Raw genomic sequence first — 27,920 nt, 5'->3', positions numbered from 1 at the left:
CCGTCCTGAATTCTGCACACAAACCTGATTGTCTTCCTCTCCATCATAGCCTATTGACAATGCAGCCATCGTCTTTGGGTGTATATTACACCCTACACTTATAGTTAAATATAAAAAGAAATGGACAAATGCTGTTTGGTTTCTGTCTGCATCAGCCCCCCCACCCCGCCTCCACTTGTAGTAAAACAGAAAAAAAACATCCGGTATAGACTGTACAATAAAAATAGAAATGGACAGGGGCGTGGTTTAGCGGCTATAGTGAACGGTCGCAATTATCTCCGGCTCCCTTGCCAAAGTCCCTAAACCGACAGTCACCCGACTGAATCTGACTACTTGCTGGCTTTTTTCTACGGCACACCACACCGCTACTCTCTGCTGCTTGTTTGGGGACCCTTACCTGGCCTCCGTGACTGCCAGGGATCGCCACCTCCGTCCTCGAGGCCCTTTCCGCAGGACCGCTGCATCGCTGTGGCAAATAACACTCTCCACCCTCCTGTAAAACCGGTCGGCTAACTGACTACCTCTGATCGAAGTTGCAGCTGCGGTGCCTCCCGCGGCGAACCGCTAGCCCCGGGAGCACAGAATTACACCCAAAGCGGTGCGCGCACGGTGACTCCCCCTCATCCACAGATCCTGGCTGCAGACTTCAATCTCCCCACCACTGCCAACTTACCAGTCGGGTGCGCGGTTATCCTGGGATGGTCTCCCTAATCGTGCATTGTAGCAGGTCAGTGTGGCTTCCCTCTGTGGTCTCACCTGGTTATACATGGAGAATTTGATTGATGCATCGCTGGTAGCTCCAAAAAGCATCCGGCCTCCAGCTCCTTAATCCAACTTTGGGCTGCACAATGAACCCTCAGTATCTCACCTGTCACAAACCAGGGGTTAAAAATCTCTCATCCCTTGGTGCAGCAGCTCCAGCCACTAAGGGGTTAATCCAGTGGTTCCCAAAACTTTGCAGTTCGCAGCACCCTTAGAGTCTCCAAATCTTTTCAAGGCACCCCTCCAAAATAATTATTGAGCAGTCCTGTTTTAGAAGTAGTTGGGTCAAAAAATTGTAATAAGTATTTAGTTCAGGACAAAAATACTTATTTAGTTGTATGCAAAAATGCCCCCTCTGCATCCAGACACTCTGCCCTCAGGCACTCTGTCCCCTCTGCATCCAGACACACTGCCTCCTCTGCATCCAGACACACTGCCCCCTCTGCATCCAGACACACTGCCCTCTCTCACACTGCCCCCTCTGCCCTCTGTCACGCTGTCCCCCTCCTCTGCCCTCTGTCACGCTGTCCCCCTTCTCTGCCCTATCTCACGATGTCCCCCCTCCTCTGCCCTCTCTCATGATGTCCCTCCTCCTCTGCCCTCTCTCACAATGTCTCCCCTCCTCTGCCCTTTCTTACGCTGTCCCCCTCCTCTGCCCTCTGTCAAGCTGTTACACTCCTCTGCCCCTGTTACACTCCTCTGCCCCCTGTTACACTCCTCTGCCCCGTTGTGCCCCAGCTGTCACCCTCTCTGCCCCAGCTGTCACCCTCTCTGCCCCAGTTTTCACCCTCTCTTCCCCGCTGTCATGCTCTCTGCCCCAGCTGTCACCCTCTCTTCCCCGCTGTCACCCTCTCTGCCCCAGCTGTCACCCTCTCTGCCCCAGCTGTCACCCTCTCTGCCCCAACTGTCACCCTCTCTTCCCCGCTGTCACCCTCTCTGCCCCAGCTGTCACCCTCTCTTCCCTGCTGTCACCCTCTCTGCCCCGCTGTCACCCTCTCTGCCCCAGCTGTCACCCTCTCATCCCCGCTGTCACGCTCTCTGCCCCAGCTGTCACCCTCTCTTCCCCGCTGTCACGCTCTCTGCCCCAGCTGTCACCCTCTCTTCCACGCTGTCACGCTCTCTGCCCCAGCTGTTACCCTCTCTTCCCCACTGTCACGCTCTCTGCCCCAGCTGTCACGCTCTCTTCCCCGCTGTCACGCTCTCTGCCCCAGCTGTCACGCTCTCTGCCCCAGCTGTCAACCTCTCTCCCCCGCTGTCACGCTCTTGCCCCAGCTGTCACGCTCTCTGCCCCCGCTGTCACCCTCTCTCCCCCGCTGTCACCCTCTCTTCCCCGCTGTCACGCTCTCTGCCCAAGCTGTCACGCTCTCTCTGCCCCAGCTGTCACGCTCTCTCTGCCCCAGCTGTCACCCTCTCTGCTCCAGCTGTCACCCTCTCTGCCCCAGCTCTCACGCTCTCTGCCCCAGCTGCCACTCTCTCTGCCCCAGCTATAACCCTCTCTTCCCCGCTGTCACCCTCTCTTCCCTGCTGTCACCCTCTCTTCCCCGCTGTCACCCTCTCTTCCCCGCTGTCACGCTCTCTGCCCCAGCTGTCACCCTCTCTTCCCCGCTGTCACGCTCTCTGCCACAGCTGTCACCCTCTCTTCCACGCTGTCACGCTCTCTGCCCCAGCTGTTACCCTCTCTTCCCCGCTGTCACGCACTCTGGCCCCGCTGTCACGCTCTCTGCCCCCGCTGTCACGCTCTCTGGCCCCGCTGTCACGCTCTCTGCCCCCGCTGTCATGCTCTCTGCCCCCGCTGTCACGCTCTCTCCCCCGCTGTCACGCACTCTGCCCCAGCTGTCATGCTCTCTCCCCCGCTGTCACCCTCTCTCCCCCGCTGTCACGCTCTCTGCCCCAGCTGTCACGCTCTCTGCCCCCGCTGTCACGCACTCTGGCCCCGCTGTCACGCTCTCTGCCCCCGCTGTCACGCTCTCTCCCCCGCTGTCACGCTCTCTTCCCTGCTGTCACGCTCTCTGCCCCAGCTGTCACGCTCTTTGCCCCAGCTGTCACCCTATCTCCCCCGCTGTCACCCTCTCTCCCCCGCTGTCATGCTCTCTGCCCCAGCTGTCACCCTCTCTGCCCCAGCTGTCACGCTCTCTGCCCCAGCTGTCACGCTCTCTGCCCCAGCTCTCACCCTCTCTTCCCCACTGTCACGCTCTCTGCCCCAGCTGTCACGCTCTCTTCCCCAGCTGTCACGCTCTCTTCCCCGCTGTCACGCTCTCTGCCCCAGCTGTCACGCTCTCTGCCCCAGCTGTCACCCTCTCTCCCCCGCTGTCACGCTCTCTGCTCCAGCTGTCATGCTCTCTGCCCCCGCTGTCACCCTCTCTCCCCCGCTGTCACCCTCTCTTCCCCGCTGTCACGCTCTCTGCCCCAGCTGTCACGCTCTCTCTGCCCCAGCTGTCACCCTCTCTGCTCCAGCTGTCACCCTCTCTGCCGCAGCTCTCACGCTCTCTGCACCGGCTGCCACGCTCTCTGCCCCAGCTGCCACGCTCTCTGCCCCAGCTATAACCCTCTCTTCCCTGCTGTCACCCTCTCTTCCCTGCTGTCACCCTCTCTTCCCCGCTGTCACCCTCTCTTCCCCGCTGTCACGCTCTCTGCCACAGCTGTCACCCTCTCTTCCCCGCTGTCACGCTCTCTGCCCCAGCTGTTACCCTCTCTTCCCCGCTGTCACGCTCTCTGCCCCAGCTGTCATGCTCTCTCCCCCGCTGTCACCCTCTCTCCCCCGCTGTCACGCTCTCTGCCCCAGCTGTCACGCTCTCTGCCCCAGCTGTCACGCTCTCTGCCCCCGCTGTCACGCACTCTGGCCCCGCTGTCACGCTCTCTGCCCCCGCTGTCACGCTCTCTCCCCCGCTGTCACGCTCTCTGCCCCAGCTGTCACGCTCTCTTCCCCGCTGTCACGCTCTCTGCCCCAGCTGTCACGCTCTCTGCCCCAGCTGTCACCCTATCTCCCCCGCTGTCACCCTCTCTCCCCCGCTGTCACGCTCTCTGCCACAGCTGTCACCCTCTCTGCCCCAGCTGTCACGCTCTCTGCCCCAGCTGTCACGCTCTCTGCCCCAGCTCTCACCCTCTCTTCCCCACTGTCACGCTCTCTGCCCCAGCTGCCACGCTCTCTGCCCCAGCTGTCACGCTCTCTGCCCCAGCTCTCACCCTCTCTTCCCCAGCTGTCATGCTCTCTGCCCCAGCTGTCACCCTATCTCCCCCGCTGTCATGCTCTCTCCCCCGCTGTCACGCTCTCTGCCCCAGCTGTCACCCTCTCTGCCCCAGCTGTCACGCTCTCTGCCCCAGCTGTCACGCTCTCTGCCCCAGCTCTCACCCTCTCTTCCCCACTGTCACGCTCTCTGCCCCAGCTGCCACGCTCTCTGCCCCAGCTGTCACGCTCTCTGCCCCAGCTCTCACCCTCTCTTCCCCGCTGTCACGCTCTCTGCCCCAGCTATCACCCTCTCTTCCCCGCTGTCACCCTCTCTGCCCCAGCTGTCACCCTCTCTGCCCAAGCTGTCACCCTCTCTTCCCTGCTGCCACCCTCTCTTCCCTGCTGTCACCCTCTCTTCCCCGCTGTCACCCTCTCTGTCCCAGCTGTTACCCTCTCTTCCCCGCTGTCACGCTCTCTGCCCCAGCTTTTACCCTCTCTTCCCCGCTGTCACGCTCTCTGCCCCAGCTGTCACCCTCTCTTCCCCGCTGTCACGCTCTCTGCCCCAGCTGCCACGCTCTCTGCCCCAGCTGTCACCCTCTCTTCCCCTTTGTCACCCTCTCTGCCCCAGCTGTCACCCTCTCTTCCCTGCTGTCACTCTCTCTTCCCCGCTGTCACCCTCTCTGCCCCAGCTGTCATCCTCTCTTCCCCGCTGTCACGCTCTCTGCCCCAGCTGTCACCCTCTCTTCCCCGCTGTCACGCTCTCTGCCCCAGCTGTCACCCTCTCTTCCCCGCTGTCACCCTCTCTGCCCCAGCTGTTACCCTCTCTTCCCCGCTGTCACGCTCTCTGCCCCAGCTGTCACCCTCTCTTCCCCGCTGTCACGCTCCCTCTCTCCTCTGCCGCGCGCCAGCCATAGAAAAAAAAGAAAAAGCACATAAACTTACCAATCCGCCGGGCGCTGGGACCCAGCAGCCTCCTCTCTCCCGCAGCAGCTTGTTACTGACGTCGATATTCAGTGACAGCGGGAGAGAGGAGTCTTCTGGGTCCTGGCGCCCGGCGGATTGGTAAGTTTCTGTGCTTTTTCTTTTTTTCAATGCTTGGCCCGCGGCACCCCAGTGACAGCGCCGCGGCACCCCTGGGAGCCGCGGCGCACAGTTTGGGAACCACCGGGTTAATCCCTGTTGCAGGAAACCTTGTCTTCTCTGCAGAGTTCGCTACAGCCACCTAGTGGTTATACTGAGAACAACGACTGTCTCTCCAGGCAAAGTTCTCCTCATTTAAGTCCTTTGTTCGGGACACAGCACCATCTGGTGTTCACCTCTAATACTACATTACTCTGTGGTGACCACTCACTATAACAAATTGGAGATTATTTCTACCAAGGCAAAGCCAGTAATCTTTCATCTATGTTACACTACCTTCACCGCCTTTCTGTATACATATCGTACAATATGCAGTAATTTTTTCGACTGCCCAGCCTGGGCCTGATGTGGTCTGTATGATTTTCCAAACTCTATTGTGCAGCATCTTCCCTCCCTTTCAACCTCATTTTCCCTCCTTCTGCTTCATACATCTAGCCATATTCTCAATACAAGCAATATGTCGCAGAAGAACAAAAAACCCTCAGGCAGCTCTTCTACGCCCAATTTTTTCGGGACCAAAAATAAAGCTTCACAAGCTTCCTCTGATACTTCAGAAATCTCACAACTCTCGCATCATCTGAACTAGACTCTCAGATTCAAGCAGTTATGACAAATTTACTGGAAGGGGTTAAAGAGACCTTCAAACAGGAACTCTCAAAGGCAGTCAGTGAGTTCAAACAGGAACTTACCTCTCTGAGAACACGGACTGACACTCTAGAAACAAAATCAGACGACCTTTGTCGCTCCCAAGCGACATTTGACAGAGAGTTATCCCATTTAAATTAGGAGGTTGAGTCTCTAAAGGAAAAACAAGAGGACTCTGAAAACCGATCCCGGCGTAATAATATCCAAGTTCGTAACGTGACTGAAGATATTTCACCATCTTAAATTCAGCCGTTTCTCAAAGGCCTCTTTTTTCACCTACTCCCTGGTCTTTTAGATTCCAACTGCATGATGGATGGCGCACATCGTGCCCTCAGAGCCAGACCAGCTGCAGACCAACCCCCATGTGATATTATTGTACGCTTCCACTACTATCATATCAAAGAGCGCATCCTAACTTCTACAAGGAACTCCACCTCGATTCCCTTTAGGGACATGGATCTACAACTTTTCCAAGATCTTGCCCCCTCCACTATCCAAAAATGAAGAGCTCTACAACCTGTCACCAATATTCTACGCCAGCACAATATTCGCTACCGCTGGGGGTTTCCCTTTCAGCTTCAAATCTTTGCAGAAAATACCACTCATCACGTCAAAACCCTAGACCAAGGCCAAGAAATACTGGCCAAGCTGGACATCCTTCCTGAATCCAGATCACTACCCAATTGCACATCAAGGCTAGATCGATCTCTACCTCCAACCCCTGAGTGGTCTAAAATCTCCCAGCGTCGAGCTCGAGACGACCCTCCAGCCTGAAATGTTCAAACGTTCTCACATACCCTTTTCTCTAAGCACATTCGTCTAGAGGTGACTACAGCGGACGGTTCCACCTAGCAGAACTTATTTTATGTTTTTGGTGTTTTGTTTTTGTTTAGTTTTTCACTGCAATCTGTCTTTTTCAGTTGTCTTTTTTACTCTTTTTGCACTTCAAAATGGACACCGGATTTGATATATCCTTTTGTCCTTGGTCTTAGTCAACTAGATGTTCTTATTTCAGCTTTAAATTAAGGTTGACTGTTACTATGTTATTATGTTTTATGATACTCCCTATATATCTTAAACAAATGTTCTTGTTTCTTATTACTGCATTAAGGTTTAACATGCCTCTGCTCATATTACCCACTCCCTTCTTCCTCCTCCATTCCCCCTTCCTTCCAGTATCCCTATTCCCCCCCCCCTGCTGCACAACCTTTCATGCATCTGGATTACTAACAGTTGTAATTTCCTCATTAATAGCTGCATCCAGTATATATGGCGGAGCTATCGACTCAGGTAGCAAGTCCGTACAGATGTTTCCATACCACCCCCCATGCGATTGTTGTTTAGCTTTACAATGTTTACTGATATTAAGTGTGGATCCCTCCTGGAACCCACCGTTAAAGGGTTTCCGCACAATTGGGCCACTCTTTTTTCTCTCTTCTCTTTCTCTCTCTCTCTTCATTCTTAGTGGCTTAATTTTCTCCCTCCTCACTTCTTCTTTTTTCCCCTTCCCCTTCTTCCCCACTTAAAGCCTCCTGGACCTATTCTTTTCACCTTTACAGCACCCAGATTAACAGCAGCGAACTCATTTCTGCCTCCATGACCCTGAAACTCCTTTCCATCAACGTCAATGGCCTCAACTGTCCTCACAAACGTACAATAGTCCTGGGAGCCTGCAGAAGGGAAAAAGCGGACATAGTCTTCCTGCAGGAGACTCACCTTACAGGTACTCAAACGTAACTCCAGGGTAAGCAATTCTCTCAGACCTTTTTTGCCTCAGCAAACTGTAAAAAGCGGGGGATAGCAATACTTATCCATAATAAGGTCCCTTTTCAGCTTTCCTCCACGTATTCTGACCCAGAAGGTCGGCTCCTTCTAGTTATGGGCACATTTCGCTCCTCCCCAATTACTCTGGTCTCAATTTATGCTCCTAATCAAGGTCAGGCTCAGTTTTTCCCAACACTATTCCGACACATTGAGCGTTTGGCCCAGAGTCACATTGTGTTAGGCGGCGACTTCAATGTCGTCTTAGACCCACACCTTGATACCGCCCTCTCCTCTTGCGGACCCTCCACGCCTTCTTCTAAAGGCTCTTCCGCCTTGTCTGCCTTGCTGTTACAACATTTCCTGTATGATACCTTGCTCCTCAAAAACTCCAACGCGAGAGATTATACTCACTACTTCGTTCCCCACCAGATATACACCCGCATTGACATGATCCATGTTTCCCAGTCTCTGATACCCTCAACTACTCAAGCGGGCATCGTCCTATTCTCATGGTCTGATCATGCGGGAGTATTCATCCTTCTCAATCTTTTTCACCATTATCCACGACCCTTTAGATGGCGTCTGGATGACTCCCTACTCTTAAACACTTCTACCTTTATTAATATTTAAACGGCCATCTCAGATTACTTCCAGGAGAACGCCTCCCAGAAGTTAGCTCCAGGTGTTATCTGGGAAGCTCACAAAGTCACAATTCGTGGTCGAATTATTAGTGCTGCCTCGCAGGTAAAGCGAAAGGCTGCCGCCCTTGAGGTCTCCTCATTAGAGCAACGTATTTCTGCTCTTTTGGCACAACACAAGCTGCTCCCTGATCCATCTCTATTAGCACAAATTAACTCTTTAAAGGGCCAACTTAATACCCTTCTGTCCCGTAGAGCGGCCTCTATTCTACAGAAACTTCAGCAACGCTTTTATGACAAGGCAGACAAGGTGGACTCATTGTTAGCTCGGAAACTTCGTCAGAAGCGTGCGCGTGGAGCTATTGATAGACTCCACAAGAAGGCAACTAATTCTATAACATACAATCCATTAAATATTGTTAAGGAATTTAGAGATTTTTATAGTTCCTTATATAACCTTCCTGACCCTTCGCCCCGGGGGACCTCCCATCAGACACTCTTGAGTCATACCTAGCTAATACCCCTCTTCCACATCTCTCTCAATCCCAACTCACTGCAGATGAAGTCAAAATCTCTCAAATCCTGCTCCTGGCCCGGATGGATTCACAGCCCAGTATTATAAAAAGATTTCTGTGGACCTGGTTTCTCATTTAACGATCTTCTATAATCAAATTCTGGAGGGGGCATCCTTTGACTCTGCTACTACTCTGGCCAATATTGCTGTCATCCCAAAACCAGGGAAGGACCTTCTTCATTTTGAAGGCTATAGACCCATTTCCCTTCTCAACGTAAACCTCAAGCTTTACGCTAAAATCTTGGCCATCAGACTTAACCCTCTTCTTCCAGATCTTATCCATCCGGACCAAACGGGCTTCATTCCAGGGAGACAGGCCCCTGATATTTCTAGGAGGACCATTGATTTGATCCACTCCATTGATTTGGACCATTGATTTGAGTGCCCTCCCTCATGATGCCCCTGGATGCGGAGAAGGCATTTGACCGCATCTCTTGGACATTCATACGGGGGGTGGTCGGATCGATGGGCTTCTCTGGTAGGTTTCTGACAGGTATCTCAGCTCTCTACCGAAACCCTTCTGCTACCGTATCAGTTAACGGCCTAACCTCCGAACCATTTATAATTTCCAATGGCACTCGTCAGGGATGCCCCCTCTCCCCTTTGATATTTGCACTTTTAATTGAACCACTAGTGGCCAGAATTCACTGTAACCGATCCATCTCCGGCATTAAGGTCGAGTCGAAGGAAAGCAAAATAGCTTTATATGCAGATGATGTCCTCATTAGCCTGTCCAACCTCGTCATTTCTCTTCCCCCTCTCCTTTCTGAGCTAGAAACTTATGGGTACTTCTCGGGTTATAAAATTAATCCTGCCAAAACTGAAACATTAGACTATTATATCTCTAAAACAGATAAGACAATTCTAGATCAAACATTCTCCTTCACCTGACATCGCCAAAAAATAAAATACTTGGGCATCTTCCTGACCAAAAATCTTTCCCACCTTTTTCAAGCTAACTTTCCCCATACCCTATCCCAAATTAAGAAAGACTTTTGTACCTGGTCTCAGCAATTTATTTCCTGGATTGGCCGTATTAATTCTGTTAAAATGAATATCCTTCCTAGACTATTATATCTTTTTCAAACCCTCCCTATTCGAATTCCCCCTTACGTATTTAAGTTCCTTCAATTCGAATCATCCAAATTTATTTGGGCAGGCAGACGTCCACGTGTATGACTCGGGGTTCTGCAGAGGTCCTCACGGGGAGGTGGTCTAGGTATACCTAATTTTAAGAATTATTACCTTGCAGCCCAACTTGCTCAATATGTCTTATGGAACAGCTCTACATCTGCTAGGGTCTGGGTAACTCTGGAGGCTGAGAGTCTGGGGATGCTTACTCCTGCCTCCCTTCTGTGGATTCCAAGGGCTTGTGGTCCTAAAAAAGTGCTGGCCCACCCCACAATCTCCCTCTCTCTAGCTATATGGGATTCATCTACCAGACTTTACAGTCTTTCCTCACAACCATCTCCAATAATCCCCCTCCTCAACAACCCGAATTTCCCTCGTGGCTTACACCATCCCTCGTTCCTTCCATGGCACTCCCAAGGGATACGCTCCCTTAATGACATAACTCGCAATGTATCATTTCCCCAATTTGCAGACATTGAAGCTAAATTTGGTTTGCCTACGCGAACATTTTACCAATACCTACAAATTCGTAACCTACACTCCAATACCAAATCCCGCCTTACCTCTCGACCTCTCACAACAATTGAGACATTGTGTCCGCACCAGGCATCAACGTCAGGTCTTATATCTAATATTTACTTTGAATTAATCTCTCCCTCTACTCCTCGAGATCCCCATGAGTTGGCATGGGAACATGACTTGGGCTCACCACTGGATACTGAGGAGTGGTTGGAAATTCGAGACAATGCTTCCTCAAGCTCAATTTGTGTCAGTGGCCACTAGACACCAAAATAAACTTGCTCGCCACATAATTTCTGCGGCCACATGTCAAATTGCCATTGAATGGAAACAGGCCTCCGCCCCTTCACTTACCACTGTGATTAATAGGATTTGGCAAACTCACCGGATGGAGTATATGACTAGTATTATAAGGAACTCTGCCAAATCCTTTAACAAGGTCTGGGACCCCTGGATGTCTTACTTCCAATACAGCTCCCCCTTCATTTAGTCATATTCCCCTCCCATTCCCAACCCTCCCCCTTCTTTTTTTGTTGCATCTAATCTCGAGGTGACTTCTGCCATATCACCCCCTCTACTCATCTCTACCTATCTCTGTATCTTTTTTCTCTCTCTCTCTCTCATCTTCTCTTTCCTTTCTCTTCTTATTCTTCCTTTAAAATATAAAAATATACTGCTCTTTCTTGTTTATTATTTGATAGAATCTGACATACTGATTGTATCCTGTACAATATAAGATGTCTTTGTATTGTATTGTATATCATATGTAACCATTAATAAACATTTGGTTTAAAAAAAAAAAAATAGAAATGGACAAAGGCAGTTTGGTGTCTGTATGTATAGCCCCCCCCCCCCCTCCACTTGTAGTTAAATAGAAAAGAAGCAGCCTGCATAGAGACTGTACAATATAAAACAAAATGGACAAAGGCAGTTTGGTGTCAGTCTGTATCAGACCCCCTCTCCACTAGTAGTAAAATAGAAAACAATTCAGCCGGTCTAGACCGTAGAATATAAATAGAAATGGACAAATACAGTTTGGTGTCAGTCTGTATCAGACCCCCTCTCCACTAGAAGTAAAATAGAAAAAAAACAGCCGGTATAGACTGTACAATAAAAATAGAAATGGACAAAGGCAGTTTGGTGTCTGTCTATGTATGACACCCTACCCTTATTGTGAAATTGACAAAACAGCAGCCTTTCAAGACTGTACGTGATATAGAAATGCCTCAAGTCCCTTTCCTATTTGGGGGTAGATTGACCCCTACACTTATACTTATTTTTTTTTTGGGTGTGTTTTTTTCCCTGATTTAAAAACACTATGTACTTTTACATATGCTTTACCAGATGACTACCAGAAGACTACCATCAGGACTGGTGCCAGCACCTGCTTGCTGATCCTGCTCATATGTGGACTGCTTTGGGTTTTCGGTTTTGAGTCTCTCTATTAGAGTGTAATGCCCCTTAAAACTCCTTTAAATAAAATAGTACGTATTCTAGGAGACCCTGTTTATATATTTAAATTGGTTCTGCAAAAATATGCATGATGATCACTGTACAGAGATCTGTAATAGAGCAGCGATTAAAGTGGCCTGATTAAAGGTCATGTAAGATCTTAAAGCACTCACAATTATATAGATACTGTATTCTCGTTAAAGACGCTGCCTAACGTGTATAAAAGTTGGCACTTATATAGCGCTTGCTTCACTGGGTGATGTGAGCAAGCAGAGTGTGTTAATATGTAGAGACCCTATCTAAACATTAATATGATAGAACAAATAGCAGCGCTGAATACGCTGTGTGTAGGTAAGGTAGGGATCTCAAATACCATGACACTCTGTTTAGCCTAATCCCTGACAATGTAATATCACGGAAAGCCTATTTGATTATCAAGGCCAATGGCTAGCTTCTGCTAAATCAGACAGAGTATGCAGCGCACGTCTAACACCAACATAGCTGTGCCGGTGACATGGCCTGCAGGAATATCTCTGATGGAGATAGAACTAGGCCCCAAAGAGCACATAATGCCAAAAAAAGAGTTGCAACATGGTATTGTCCTTGGGCCCTCCCATCCACCCTGATGTTGTTGAAATAGGACATGCACACTTTAACAAACTAATCATTTCAGCGACAGGGCCTACCAAACTACTGTGGCTGAAATGATAGGTTGGGCCTAGGTGGCCAAGATCCTTACCCCTGCTTATTTGAGCTTTACATAAGCTACATATGGCCATACATTTGTTGTCCGGATTCGGATAAAAATAACTCCAGACAGAAGAGGTGGATTTTTTGGGCTTCTGACCAGGCATCACGATGGGCTTTTTCATCCCATGGACAACAACTGTTTCCCCCCCTGGTGCCTCATCTATGATAACCACATCAGCATCCTCCTCGTCAAGTTCCTCCACAACGCCAGCTACATCAATAGCCTCCTTGACACCTTGATTATCCAAATCTGGATCTACACTGTGGGTCATCCTTCCAGCATATGCAGAGGGTGTGCTGCAAATGGTGGATGGAGTCACCTCTTCCCATACAGTGATGGGAAGGTCAGGCTTCGCAACCACCAACACCCTTGGACTCGCCTTGGGGATTTGTGATGTCATCTGTTTAGAAGGCAGAGTTGTTTGCTGTGTTGTTGCTGACAGCATAACTCTTTTAAATTTTTGGGAGGGGGGGGAGGAGGGCTTAGATCCTTGGGTGAAGCTGAACCGCTAGTCCTGAACACGGGCCAGGGCCTAAGCCGTTCCTTGCCACTCCGTGTCGTAAATGGCATATTGGCAAGTTTACGTTTCTCCTCAGATGTTTTCAATTTTCTTTTTTTGCTAATTTTAGTGAACTTTGGTTTTTTGGATTTTACATGCCCTCTAGGAGATTGGGCATCGCCCTTGCCAGACGACGTTGATGGCATTTCATCGTCTATGTCAGGACTAGTGGCAGCAGCTTCAGCATTAGGAGGAGGAAGTGGGTGTTGATCTTTCCCTACTTTATCCTCCAAATTTTTGTACTCCATTATATGCATCACAAGAGAGCGTACCCCTAAACCACACACACTTGGCAAAGCCTTTACAAATTATCTGCGGCACAGGAGAGTACCACTGTACTGTAGTTATACAGCAGTACCTAGAATTTTAAAAATATTTTTTTATATTTTTTTACAATTATTTTTGTATAATTTTTTTATAATTTTTTAATTTTTTTTCTTATTTTTTTTTTATAATTTTTGTATAACTTTTTAATTTTGTTTTTAGCAGAACAGAGCACAGGACACAGACAGCACCACTGGACTCAGCAGGACAGAGCACAGGACTCAGGCAGCACCACTGGACTCAGCAGGACAGAGCACTGGACAAAGCACCACTAGACTCAGCAGAACAGACCACTGGACAAAGCACAAAAGTACCACTAAGATCAAAACAAGGACAGAAGCTCCCTAACTGCAACCTCTCTCACAAGTGATCGCAGCCAGAATGAAGATGGCGGTCGCTAGCGCTGAATTTATGACATCCGAGTCTCGCGAAATCCGAAGCGAGACTTGGATGTCATAGCCTCGGTTTGGCTCCGTTTGGCACCCAGAAGTTCCCGTCGGATACGCACTGTTCGGGTGGGCTCGGATTTCGGAAATCCGAGCCCGCTCATCCCTATCACAAACACATGCACAAGCTAGCAGTTTGGGAGGCACAGCGGGGATCCAGGAGGTCAGCCTACCTTACCGCAGGGTCACACACAGACACACATACATGGATAGTTTACAAAGATTTTTTAGGACTAATAATGACTCTGTAACTGCTGATAGTTCAAAACACCTGGTTTTTATTATTATTGTATTTTTATTGAAAAAGAACAAACTTAAGATAGAAGTGAATTTGTGAGTAGAACAGCCTCTATATTATACTCATATACTATATTCTGGATTTTTTTTCTATTACTAATGTATTCACTTGCTTTTATAAACAATATGTATTTTGCTTATTTTAATTATGCTATGCTTTAATATACCTTTTTTTAGCTATAGCTATAGCTAATTTTATTATGAAAATATTTTTAGTACCCAACAGATAAATATTGACTTTTGCACAATAAAATAAGTTCTTGTACATTTGACATGTTATATATTAGGCACATGGACGATTTGTTTCTGAAAATTTTAACTATAAGTAGAAGAGGATAGAAGCCTGTTAGTACACAATTTTTGATGCCTTCATGCTCCAATATGGCCAACATGCCTGTGAAAAACAGCTGTACATACATGAATATTCAGTCAAAGATATTTTAAAAATATGTGAACGCACAATTTATTTAGTTTTAAACATATGCATCTGTTTGTTTACCGCACACATATATAAGTGTACATCCACTTTCTGATCAAGGAAATGTCCCTAATCCAACCATCTGCCAGAGTGTGGGGAATGTGCAAGACAGAAAAACCACATTAGCTATCATGCTAACAATCCCAAAATGGCAATCTCCACCCCCTGAATTTAATTTCGGTGGGGGAGTTCATCATAGCTACCATTTATTGACTACATTCTACAAAATGATAGCTAGAATCTGATTGGTTGCTATAGGCAACATACCCACTTTTCAATGAGAGGTTATATACCACCGCACTAAGTATTTTTATTTACATATCCAGACTGTAGCGTGTTTCGCTACTCGCTTTAACTAGGCAAAAGTTTTGCCTAGTTAAAGCGAGTAGCGAAACGCACTTCGACATTCGCCTCACTATGTTACAATAAGACCTCACACTGTCTCTATGATTTGTTCTGATATGTTATAATCCAATTACCAGAGGAATACTAATCCTGTCTCATAGAGATGTACTGAACTGAAAATCTTACTAGCCAAGGGATAGCTATAAAAGGAATTCAGATCACCCGATGTCAGAGTGCTTATTAATCATGGCATTCACCCAGTAATTTCTTGCACCGGACAAGTGATAAAAGAGAAATCTAGCTTCTCCTAGGTTATAATGTCTCTGAGATTGAAGTGTAAATAGTTACTTAGTAACAGTTCATACTGATTAAATTATACTAAATCAACACTATCTTTGGAGAACCAGTTACTATACTAATTTACTTGATAGAAGTCTTTTTGACTAATCTCTTGTAATAGACATATAGGTAACATAGTAACATAGTTGATGAGGTTGAAAAAAGACACCAGTCCATCAAGTTCAACCTATTTTGGATCTCCTGCGATCCTGCACTTATATTTGAAATCGATCCAGAGTAAGCAACCGCTAATCTGTTTCAATTGTGAAAATCCCCCCAGACTCAATAATGCAGTCCTATTTTTACCCTATTTTCACTACTATCCTACATTATAATTAATGGTCGTATCCCTGGATACACCTTTCCGCTAAAAATTTGTCTAACCCTTTCTTAAACATATCTATTGAATCTGTCATCACAACCTCCCCTGGCAATGAATTCCATATCTTAACTGCCCTTACTGTAAAGAACCCCTTCCTTTTCTGGTTGTGAAATTTCCTCTCCTCTAACCTTAGAGGGTGACCACGTGTCCTTTGTATAGTCCTAGGGGTAAAAAGTTCCCATGAAAGTTCTCTGTATTGACCCCTAATGTATTTGTACATAGTAATCATATCTCCCATTAGACGCCTCTTTTCTAAAGTAAACATGCCTAAACTGGCTAACCTTTCCTCATAACTTAATGACTCCATACCCTTTATCAATTTTGTCGCCCTTCTCTGAACCCTTTCTAGTTCCAAATTATCTTTTTTATAGAGTGATGCCCAGAACTATACTGCATATTCAAGATGAGGTCTTACCAACGATATGTGATCAATGTTACCATTTATGATAAGAATGGAGAAATAAGCTTCATTAATGGTAAAAACTATGAATACAAACCTTGTCATTTAGCAATTCGAATTCACCTATTGATATATCTGGTTAACTTTGGATTTACACAGCGTGAGAACGATTAATTAATGAAATATATCTTCAAAATATATAAGAAATAAAACAACATAGCGAGGCTTGGCATTTTTTGCCATTTTATTAACATCTTTATTTTAATCTTTATTTTCATTACTTTTTCTTCCTTTTATTATTTCGCTGCCAACGATTTTTAGGTTTATGATGGGAACATTATATTTAAAAATTAAACTAATAAAAGTTATATTTTAAATAAAATGACTATTACAGAGTGCCCTTGTTAAGCATGCTTTCCTCTATCACATGTGTCTTTATACCCACTTTTCAAACCTACCGGAAAACTCTCAGCTTGATACATTTACCCCCTGGAGAGTTTAAAGTCAAGTCTGTCTCAGTAGTAGGCTTTACAAATTAAGCATAAATGGTAATTTCAGAGAAAGGATGACAAGAAAGCAACATCCCCCTGTGATGGTGATGTACTGTCATCCGTTGGGTTGTGCTGATGTATTGTCATCCATTTAATTGTTCATGCCCACTCCCTCTCATCCCACCTTGTGGATTTAATTCCATGCCTTAAAACAACTTATTAAGCGTTATTTTATAGCATATTAGTGTGTGATGTGTTTGATGTTTCATTTTGTAAGACCATAAAGCATACATTGTTTAGCAATGCGTAAGATCATGTAAATACTGTGTGTCCCTGAAAAATATAGATAATCTATTAATCTTCTGATTATCTATTGTGCTTCTTAGCTAACTGAAATTAAATAGTTAATCAGTTTTATTAATTGCTGCAGATGTGGTAAGTTATTGATTACATTGTGAATGGTATGCACAAAATGAAGGAAAGTGGTATATATGCCTCTAACCACCTTAACTATAGTAATTGAAAAGGGAAATGTCCACATTGTTTGAATATGATCTCTCGCAGATATCCTTCTTCACACAGCCTGGTCTTCTAGTCAAAGTTGTAATAAAGACAAAGAGCAAAGAACATGGCGAACATCTGTGGGTTAAGCATGTTAGTGTAAGTATCATAAATGAAAATATTTTACAAGCTTAATGAAACACTCTTATTATAAATAATTTTTCCAAAAGATATAAACGCTGTATCATTATATACTGACTGTATATGTATTTACACTGTGACAATTTTATACTTATTCTTACACTTTTTAGCACAAATTACCTACATAGTAATAACCAGATAGAAAACTATATTTACTGCAAGGAATGCTTTTTGCTGCAAAATCTAATTTGGACAACCTAGAGCACAAACTTCATAGGGGTCTATATATCATGGCTCCTTGCAGCATTTTACCCCAACAAATTCAGACTTGGGCTTCCACGTTCAGATTCATTAAAAAAAATTGATAAATTGAAAAAAGGAAAAAAAATACACATGTATACAAAACAAACAAAAAACCCTGTATTATTTTTTATTATATATTTTTTTTAAATGCTTTATTTTAATAATAAAGCATTTTTCCTGAGGACACCTTATCACATTCAAATATGGCATCAGAATTTGGCGGGCAGAGGCGGCCCTTAATAAATAGGCAATGACAACTGATGGTGATAGTCTTCATTGGCCAGGAGCTTGGTAAGTCTCCCTGTACCCCTTTGATAAATAGACCGCACAGTCTCTCATTATTTTAATGAATGCTCATAATAATAATAATTACATTTTTACTACCGACTGAACTCTTTTCATCTTCAAAATTGGAATATTTACTGTAGTTATATTCCTTTTAAAGACTATTATAAAAAAAAAAAAATCACATTGGGTCACAATTATCAAAACTAATGGAATGAGAGAAAATAGCGATATTGCCCACATCACAGCAACAGGCTGTGAATTGTTCTAAACCAGCAAGGTTACCTTGACATTTATTTATTTTTATTTTTTGTAACTTATGTTAGCCCTTTTTAGTAGGTGCCAATTATATCCCTAATCAGTAAAAGTTTAAAAAGCCTTAAAGTTTAGCATAATCATGATCATTTCTCAGGTTTCAGCAATGGACTTTTACTGATACAAAGTGAAACTCTGCAAGAAGGCAACAAATATAGGCCTGTGCCCCAATCACTTTATGTTTATTACAGTATTGAAATTAGAAGGTTGAAATTTGCCACTATTGTTGTTATCACTCAAAGAAAAGTATAGGTGGCACAGTAGAGGAGATACTGCTAGAGTAGTGAAGGGGCCTAGTCAGTGTCGGAACTAAAATTGATGCAGCAGGAGCGGTGCACCGGAAGATAATAAGGCATGCTATACGGGGAACTAGTGAGCTGTGGGCCCCGGTTCCCTCCTCCCCGCTTCCCTGCACCGTGGCCCACACCTCATAAGTTCCGTTTCTGGGCCTAGTGATGCTGGTCCATGCACGCTGAAAGTCCCCTCTCTACTCTTAAGAAACCATAAGCTTAAGCAATATTTGCACCTAAGAAAATATACACAGTTCAGTTGGACTACTAGCAATACAAGTATATAAATTGTTTGGTGTGTGGCAGAGTGAAAGATTATATTTTCTCTATTGTATCGTTGAACTTTGAATATATCATTAAGCACTGATTTGTTCATTTATGTAATAATATATACATAATAACTTACCTCAATTCCGAGAACTCCAAAACCTACAGCTCCTGATATGGAAATGTATTTCTTCAAATTTCTCGCAATGGTAACAAAACAGCCCTGATGCAAAAGGATTAAAAGCGGGATAGTGTACAAAAGAATGCAATTTCTATAAAGTGAAATGTTAATAATCTAAAGTCAAATTATTATTTTACAGTGGATCATTTGTAAAATTAATAAATTAATATTTTGGAGGAAGAGAACTTCCAGCTGGGTACAAATTGTAATTATTGTCATTATGAAAATAAAATAAAGTGCACTACATTTATAAAAAGGATAATTTCAAGCGCAACCTACCATGCACCGTAAAAAATGATCTCCCCTATACCTCTGAGTAGATATATTGCCATGAACTACACATGCACCACAAATGGCAATCACTCCTTGCTAAACTACAATAGAGGATTTACCAAGTCGAATATCCGACAATAGGCTGCAATATTAGTTCAACCCAAACTCCACTTCTACAAGCTTATTTTATCTGAACAAAAAATTGCTGTAACCTACTTACAAAACCTGTGCTAAGTCAACTTTCATGCTAACATATGAGAACAGTTTCATGATAATATTATATATTCTCCCTGTAACCCTTTCATTGATTAATCTATTTTAAAGTTTGCAACTCATTGATATCTTACAAGAAAACATTTATGTAACAGCCAAAAATTAATTATTATGTCCATAACTTTAGGGTGTCACTGGTTATTGTGATTATTTTTAAGATGACACAAGCTCATGTTTCCCCGCCTTCAACATTACCTTCTACAGAGCAGTCAGCTAACACTGTTCAACAGTAATGGCACACTGTGGTCATGTAAGAGGGAGGAGCAAAAGGAAAAACCGGTGACAGATAATGCAGGGAGGCAGCAAGGACAGATCTCAGCACAGGCCTGGGACAGTGCGACCAGGTAACAGGTCTGTGTCTGTCTGTCCACCCAGACAACACCGCCATATAAGCCACCAAACCTCAGTAGATCATAGGCCCCTGCTTCTCTGTCAAAGAGAACCCAGGCCACAGTCAAAGTCCTCTACCAACAACCACAGCCCCAGGCTCCAAGTCTGGCCAAAAATCAAAGCCTCAGTTCAGGCCTCAGTCCAGGCTGCAGTCTCAGGTATTAGGCAACTGCCAACCACAGGCAATAGGTCCCAGCTAGGCCCAGGCACCAATCTGCATAAGTCCCAGACCTCGGGTCTCACAAGCATTCGGCCTGTTTTTAGGTAGGCTGTCCACATCACCAGTACTCACAAGGGCTAATGACCTGTATTTGTTGCAGTTGTCAGGCATTGTTCTTTAATGATAATGTGTATTGTATTTTGTGTCAGTTGGTTGCTCATGTAGGATAGTTGTCAAGTCCTGTAAGCAACCAGTTCTAGGGAGTGTCTGGTAGGATTGAGAAAGGTTGGATAATGAGGTGTGTCTTATTCGCAGAGATCCCCAGTAAATATCTCTGGTAAAGCAGAGGCAGTTTGGGAAGGGGCCTTGGAAAATATTCTCAAAAAACTGCATAAATTCTCACTTGTAGGTGGGACCAACTCAAATGTCAGAGGGGCCACTACAAAATTAGCAAATCATTATCCCTAGCCACATCGGTGGTATGCAAGGCCAATGCAATACACAATGGTAGGCAGAGTCACAACCATGGCAGGAATTTTAGGGACCTCTATATAAGGCATGCATTTTAGGGACCTAAATACAATACAGTTAGCATACCAGAGACCAATATACAATACAGAGATAATCCCAGTGACCACTATATAATACAAAATGCATCCCAGGGACTGATATACCATACAGAGCGCATACAACTGACCACCACAGAATACCCTTTAGATATACACCATGTAAGGGTTCAGTGACTAAGATGTTGGTATAATCATATATACTCTGAGTAGGCTCTTGGTCATTGAGATGTCTATTTGTATCAGTGGCTTAGATCTCAGTAAGCATACTGATCAGGGTGTCACAGGAAGATATCACTCTCCCCTCAAACACTTACTTGAGGCTGAGGCTGCACAGATGCTGACGTAATTGTCTGCCTGTCTTAGCCTCTTCTTCTTGAGGCACAGATGCACAGTGCCAATGGTGGAGGCTCAGTTACACCTGAGGATCAGACTTTAGCTAAGCAACCTGCTGAACTGAGCTAGTTCCCTGCTGGAGGATTTCTCTTCAGGGCTATCAGACAGGATGAGGAAGAGGGGAATCTGAGGCTCGGAGCTTCTTACGTGAAGGACGGGATGATTGTCCAATGTGGGAGTGTCAGAAAAAGGGGTGCTACTGGACTGAGAACTTTTCATTCATCAGCCGTTTCTCACAGTTTAATGTACTTTTTAATCCTTGGCCCAGTCAAAGTATATACACCACAGCATCGGTGTATTATGTGTATTATTATTTCATATTATTGGGTACATTTTGCCATTACTATTACCTGCAATATTGTATGTATTAGAAATATAAAGAATATTGCCATATTGTGTGAAAGTAACAGGAAGCAGAAGTCATTTTGCTTGTGTTAGCTAAGGTAATTGCCATTTGTCTTAAATGTCCATTGTTATGATGTGTAGCTTAAATCTGGTTTGTAATCAAAATAATGGCTGAATGACTTAACATAGCTAGCTGGCAGCCCAAGTTCATTAGCTAGGTCAACAGGTAATCTGAGAGGCAATTAGATTACAATACAACTTCTAGATGATATGCAATGTGCCTCCACATTAATATACTGGCTAAGATAGTATTGGGAAATGTATTAATATGTATCAATATAAATGTTATTGTATGAAAATGTATCACAGACTCAGATTGTGTAACGCTGCTGATGCAATGTGTCAAAAGTCTTATTGTTTCATGTAAGCCTGAAATGTTATTCCCTGATGTAATATTGTAACCCCGTGTTTAGTGTATCCAGCCAAACAGCGAATTGAGTCAAGCCATTCCATTGTATAATAACAGAGAAGGTACTGTATGTCTAGCAGCTAAAGTGTTCACTGATAGACCCTTGCTGTAAGGGGGATGATTGAGACATTTGACCCTACTCTCTGTCTATACAGCCAAGAATATAAGGAGAGCAGAATGCCAATAGAGCTATGCTAGCTTTGAGGATCCTGGTGTACAAGACATCAGCGAAAAGGACTCTGGGGAGGCATTTTAGTGCCGCTTGAGGAAACCCTACCAATACAGGGTCTGTGTGAGCCAGTAACCCAGGTTGGGCAACACTGTAACTGTCTAGCTAATCAGTAGTGGTAATATTGCGGGAGGATAAGACTCTGAAAGATACTGAGGTTATTATTTTGGAGTACCTACTGCAAGAGGCTGCTGGAGGATACATGCTACCATGTACCCTATATATTGTGAGGGCTTTGTGGTATTGTGCTGTCGCATTAAAGCCTTATTTTGGATCTATTCTGTTCGACCCGAGTGAGGTGAATCACACAGAGGGTAACTTCCATCCCAGCTAAGGGTGATATCCTCACATTTGGTGGCAAGCAGTGGGATCACTCAGCCCAATGTCATAAGAACCGGGTGTAAGAACGCTTACCTGTCCTCGCTCCAGTGCCGACAGCGCACTTCCGGGTTCGCAGCGGGGAGGTCACGTAACTCCCAGTTGGATCTCTCATGTGACCCTGAGGTGGATAGTTCAAAATAAAAAGGAGGATCTGACATCATATTTGTGTCAGATCAACAGGTTAGTCCTCCTGACTCTGTCCTTGTGTCTCCAGAGCTCTGTTGCTATTATCCTGTGTTCCTGTCCTGGCTCCCGGGTTACTTGCATCTTTGAATTCTCACCTGTGTACCGAACCACCTTGTATACCAGACCACTCTCCTGTCAAATCCTGTGTACCGCTGCCATCTGACCTGTGTACAGAACCGGCTTGTATACCAGACTACTCTCCTGTCATATCCTGTGTACTGCTTCCATGTGACTTGTGTACCGAACCAGCTTGTATCCAGACTCTCTACCTGCTCTGCTCAGACTGTCATCTCCTGTCGTTTATTGGAGACCACAACATCCTCAAGGTACCAAATTACTACTCCTATTATATTGTCAGTTTCTTCCATTTCGCTCACGTCTAGGGACCAAACCAAGGGCCACAACCTGCAGTTCCCTTGCAGCCAAGTCCATCCCACCTTGCGGTGGTTCTTGGGGAAAACCAGGGGGCTGTTAGACTCCGCGCTTGCTAGGTCTGCGCAAATCTAGACTGAGTGTGACAGTTTGATCTGACCCCCAAAAACTTTTTAATATGGATGAATCTGGCAATCCCTCAACACGAGATCTTTTGGGGCAATTGGTAGGTCGGGTAGAAGAGCAAGAGAAGAACCAGGCACAACTTCTTCAATTTCTAAGGGGTCTCTCTACTCGAATGGACACATTGCAGAATACCCAGGCTTCCCATGTCAATCTTCCTCCAAACCCCTCAGTTGAAGAAGCTGTAGCTCCCAATGTTAGTACTCCTGCTGGGCCCTCCCAGGTGCGGACTCCTAATCCCTCCAAATTTGATGGGGATCCCAAGTCATGCAGGGGTTTTATTAACCAATGCTCTATTCAATTTGAACTACAGTCTGGAAATTTTCCCAGTGACAGAACTAAAATTGCCTATATCATATCTCTCTGAGAGCGTAATCACCCTCTCCTTCCAACATACAATACATTTTTAGAGGCCTTCAAAAGAGCTTTTGATGAACCTGGCAGAGTCTCCAGTGCAGCCTCTGGTCTTCTGCCATTGTGCCAAGGTCCACTACCATTGGGACAGTATGCTATTCGTTTCCGTACCCTTGCTTCTGAGCTTCGGTGGAATGAGGAGGCGCTCATCGCCACCTTTTGGCAGGGACTGTCTGAAAGAATTAAGGATGAGTTGACTGGTAGGGATCTCCCTTCTTCTCTTGATGCCTTAATTTCTCTATGGAATCAGATAGATATTCATTTTCAGGAAAGAAATCAAGAGAGAGAGCCATCTCACCGCGCTCCTACTCAGGTTGCTCCTAGATCACAGTTTCCTATTTATCCAGAGGGAGACCCAATGCAACTAGAGCGATCACGTCTGACTGCAGAGGAGAGGGAGAAATGCTTTAAGGGTAATCTTTGCCTATATTGTGGAGAATCAGGTCATCTTCTGAGCAAATGCCTTATTCGGCTGGGAAACGAGAAGGCCTAAATGGCTCTGGCGAGGCTAGGGTAGGCATCTCAGGAATCCGTTCCAGTAACTCCAACTTCTCTATTGAAGTATCTTTTTTGCGACTCCAATCACCAACTTTCTCTACTGGCTCTCATTGACTCCGGCGCAGCTGGAAATTTCATTTCAGCAGCTGCTGCTGCCCAGCTGCTCACTGCTATTGTTGGCAGTAGAATTGAGAGTGGATCAGTAAAATTCCGCACCGCTCCTATGTCCCTGCAAATTCGAGCCCTACACTTGCAGACTATTTCATTGTTAGTCATCCCTAAGAGTATCAACCCTCTAGTTCTAGGACTGCCATGGTTAAGAATTTACTCTCCCGTTCTGGATTGGCAAAACATGCAAATTCTATCTTGGGGGTCATCCTGTCTCTCTCTAAATGTTTATGACAGGTTTTAGCTCCAGTCAAAAAAATTCCTACAGAGATTCCTGTTCCTACTGAGATTCCTGCCCCTTAAATTTATTTTTCTGATGTATTCAATGAAGAGGAGGCCTCCAAATTACCTCCATTGGGATTGTGCCATCAATTTACTCCCAGATAAGAACCCCACTTGAGGACGAGTTTATTCTATCTCTCAGCCTGAATCTTTGGCCATGTCCATATATATTGAAGGCAATCTCAAGCGAGGGTTTATTAGGAAGTCTCCCTCTCCAGTAGGAGCTGGATTTTTCTTTGTAAAAAAAAAAAAAAAGGACTGAGGTCTGCGTCCATGCATTGACTATAGGAATCTTAATGTGTTCACTATTAAACATAGATACCCTTTGCCTTTCATCTCTGAGCTTTTTGACAAGTTTAAATTAGCATCAATCTTTTCCAAACTAGATTTACAAGGTACCTACAATTTGATATGGATAAAAAGGGGAGATGAGTGGAAAACAGCATTCGATGGTCATTTTGAATATTTAGTGATGCCCTTCAGGTTATGTAACAGGACAGCTGTTTTTCAACACTTCATGAATTAGATTTTCCAGGACATGCTATACCGTTTTGTCATTATTTACATTGACGACATACTCAATTACTCTACAGACCTAAAGTGTTATAGAGAACATGGGGTAAATGTATGAACATGCGGGTTCTTCAACACCCGCGTGTTCAGCGTGTTCGGCAATTAAATTTCAAGCGGTGCTGCATTGTAAAGGGAAGTTTCCCTTTACAATGCAGTGGCACTTGAAATTTAATCGCCAAACGGGCTGAACTCGCGGGTGTTGAAGAACCCGCATGTTCATACATTTACCCCCTTGTGTCTTCAGTTCTAACTCGTCTCAGGCAATATAAATTTTGTTGTTAACTTCCGAAATGTATTTTTGAGAAAGAGAAACTTCCCTTCCTAGAGTTTATTATCTCTGGTTCTGGTCTTCAAATAGACCCAGTAAAATTACAAGCTGTTCTGGATTGGCCTCAGCCTGTTGAATTTAAGGCTATTCAACGATTTTTAGGATTTGCTAACTTCTACAGGCAATTCATTCAAGGCTTCTCCTCTCTTGTGGCACCTATCACTGCTCTAACCAAACGCTCTGTCAAATCTAAAACCTGGCCACCTGAAGCAATTAGAGCCTTTTCCCTTCTTAAAGAGGCCTTTACCATAGCTCCAGTGTTGCAGCAACCAGATACCTCTCATTCCTTTCAGCTGGAGGTTGATGCCTTCTCTATCAGAGTGGGAGCCATTGTCTCTCAAAGGTCGTCCATGGGGAAGATGCAACCATGCAGATTCTTCTCTCGAAAATTTACTTCTGCTGAGAAAAATGATGGGATAGGAGACCGCGAGCTACTTGCCATCAAATTAGCATTAGAGGATTGGAGACACCTTCTAGAGGGGGCTTCTTTTCCTATAATCATCTATACTGACCAAATTTTTTTATTTTATTTACAGTCTGCCACGTGTTTGAACTCTCGTCAGGCCAGGTGATCTTTATTCTATTCACGATTTAATATTTGCATAACCTTCAGACCCGGTTCTAAAACAAGAAGGCAACATTTGCGCTCAAAATAAAATTCCTAGACAACACCCATACGGGTATCTTACCTGTTCCGGAACGTCCCTGGAGTCACTTGTCAATGGACTTCATCACAGATCTCCCAATATCCAACTGCTGCTCGGTAGTCTGGGTTGTTACTGACAGCCTCTCTTGAGCGGTCCATTTCAAACCAAGGGCCACGACATGCAGTTCCCTTGCAGCCAAGTCCATTCCACCTTGCGGTGGTTCTTGCTGAAAACCAGGGGGCTGTTAGACTCCGCGCCTTGCTAGGTCTGCGCAAATCTAGACTGATTGTATCCTGAGTGTGACACAGGGAAGGATGCAAAGGATGGTTGCGGTCCAAGAGGCTTTTAGGTACAGCACAGCATGGGCTACACAGCACCCAGAGGAAGTCTATCAGATGAGTTGCAAGAAACATGAGCCATGAACAACTATTACTCCCTAAAACTGGATGAACTCTGGGGATTATGTCGGGCAAGGGAAATTTCCCCTACCCAGAATGACTTCAGGCCACAACTACAACACAGTTTGCCATGACTGGCTTCTAGAAGGAAATATCTAGCGACATTGCATGGTGACAACAGATAGATAAGCTTTGACAATACACCAGCTGTGAATGGCCGTTTTGAATGCTGTTTGTAAACATCAAGGAACCAAAAATGTGCTTTAAGGATGGGGGTACACTCAAGCCCAGGATCCCACCAGTAAATGCCCACCTTCTGAGTCCGATCTATCGTTATAAAATTGTTCACCATTATATATATATATATATATATATATATATATATATATATATACACACACACACACACACACACACACACACAGTATATGTATCTATTTATATATGTGCAGTAGATGATGTGAAATGCAGAAATTCAGTTATAACCTAGCAAATATGTTACCTGATTATTGGTGTGGTCTGGTATATTCTCCATGCACTTCTGTTTGTCCTTGATTACTCCAGACAAAACAGGGTTGTCACGCTTGCAGCATGCTTCCGGCCATGGAGCCAATGGATATAGGTCATGGAAATGAGATCTGTTATCAAAATCATTCAATCCAGATATTCCACAACAGGACAGCTAAGCCAGATAAAAAGAAAGAGCAGAAACTATTTAGTAACACGGCAGTTAAGAAATAATCAAAAAAGGTAAATATGTTTAAGATGTTGCCCAGCATGCCAAACCAGCACAGTTCTATTTTGCATTTAAAATTGCCCATGAAATAAATAGTCCTAGCTCATGGAGCAGTATAATATGGTTGGCATGTATGCTGAATACTGTAATATGCTTTAAAAATGGATGCTATAAAATATGGTGGACAATTGGGATGATTGTTTATAATTCTACAATAATCTTTACATAGCAATACTCACTATTTGGCTAATTCGCATTATGAATTAATTAACAAGATCATGGATGACTTTTATGCAAGTGCTGAAGCCTAGCATATATTGTAATATGTGGAAATACTAATTCAGGTGTCTGAGATATCTAAAGGTTATTTAACATTTAGCAAATGGTAAGTACACAAGTAATTCATTTAACAAACTGTGTTACATCTTTATTCCTCCATGACAGCCATTACAATGAACTAGTTCCTTTCTTTTGGGCAGAGAAGGGAAATTAGAAAGGCCCACAGGCAGTATATAGTGCAGCTTCTCCTTTTCCCAAGTGTGAAGTTCCTGTCAGTAGCTGAGAATAGAGAAGACAAGTAGTAGTTTTCTGTATGTGTAGTGGCTTACACGCTACTGTGATCTCGGTGATGCACAGCTGGTGGTGCCAGCCAAAGATCAAAGCTGGCTACCCAGGGCCTGCTAGTTTCTACATTTGGTAGCAATTGAGGTGAAAAGCTTTGAATTCTAATTGAAAATAAAATGTATGTGCCGAATAAAGTTCTATGT

The 27,920-nt window shown here is 44.7% G+C and overlaps 1 protein-coding gene across 1 annotated transcript in view; it reads right to left on the bottom strand.

Annotated features, from left to right (window-relative positions):
* Positions 1-16,506: 16,506 nt before the first annotated feature.
* LOC142139903 (tetraspanin-18-like) overlaps positions 16,507-27,920 on the bottom strand; it is a 33,751-nt gene continuing 22,337 nt past the window's right edge. Inside the window, exons 5-7 of the mRNA XM_075197765.1 lie at positions 26,920-27,099; positions 18,845-18,928; positions 16,507-17,242 (exon numbers count right to left, since the gene is read on the bottom strand). Of these exons, the coding sequence (XP_075053866.1) occupies positions 17,195-17,242; positions 18,845-18,928; positions 26,920-27,099 (312 nt within the window). The 3' untranslated portion in view covers positions 16,507-17,194. The remainder of the gene's footprint in view (positions 17,243-18,844; positions 18,929-26,919; positions 27,100-27,920) is intronic.

The sequence above is a fragment of the Mixophyes fleayi genome, chromosome 2, assembly GCF_038048845.1.
Source record: "Mixophyes fleayi isolate aMixFle1 chromosome 2, aMixFle1.hap1, whole genome shotgun sequence".
Classification (NCBI taxonomy): Eukaryota; Metazoa; Chordata; class Amphibia; order Anura; family Limnodynastidae; genus Mixophyes; species Mixophyes fleayi.
Note: the sequence above shows the minus strand (reverse complement) of the source record. Positions and strands in the feature narration are given on the sequence as shown.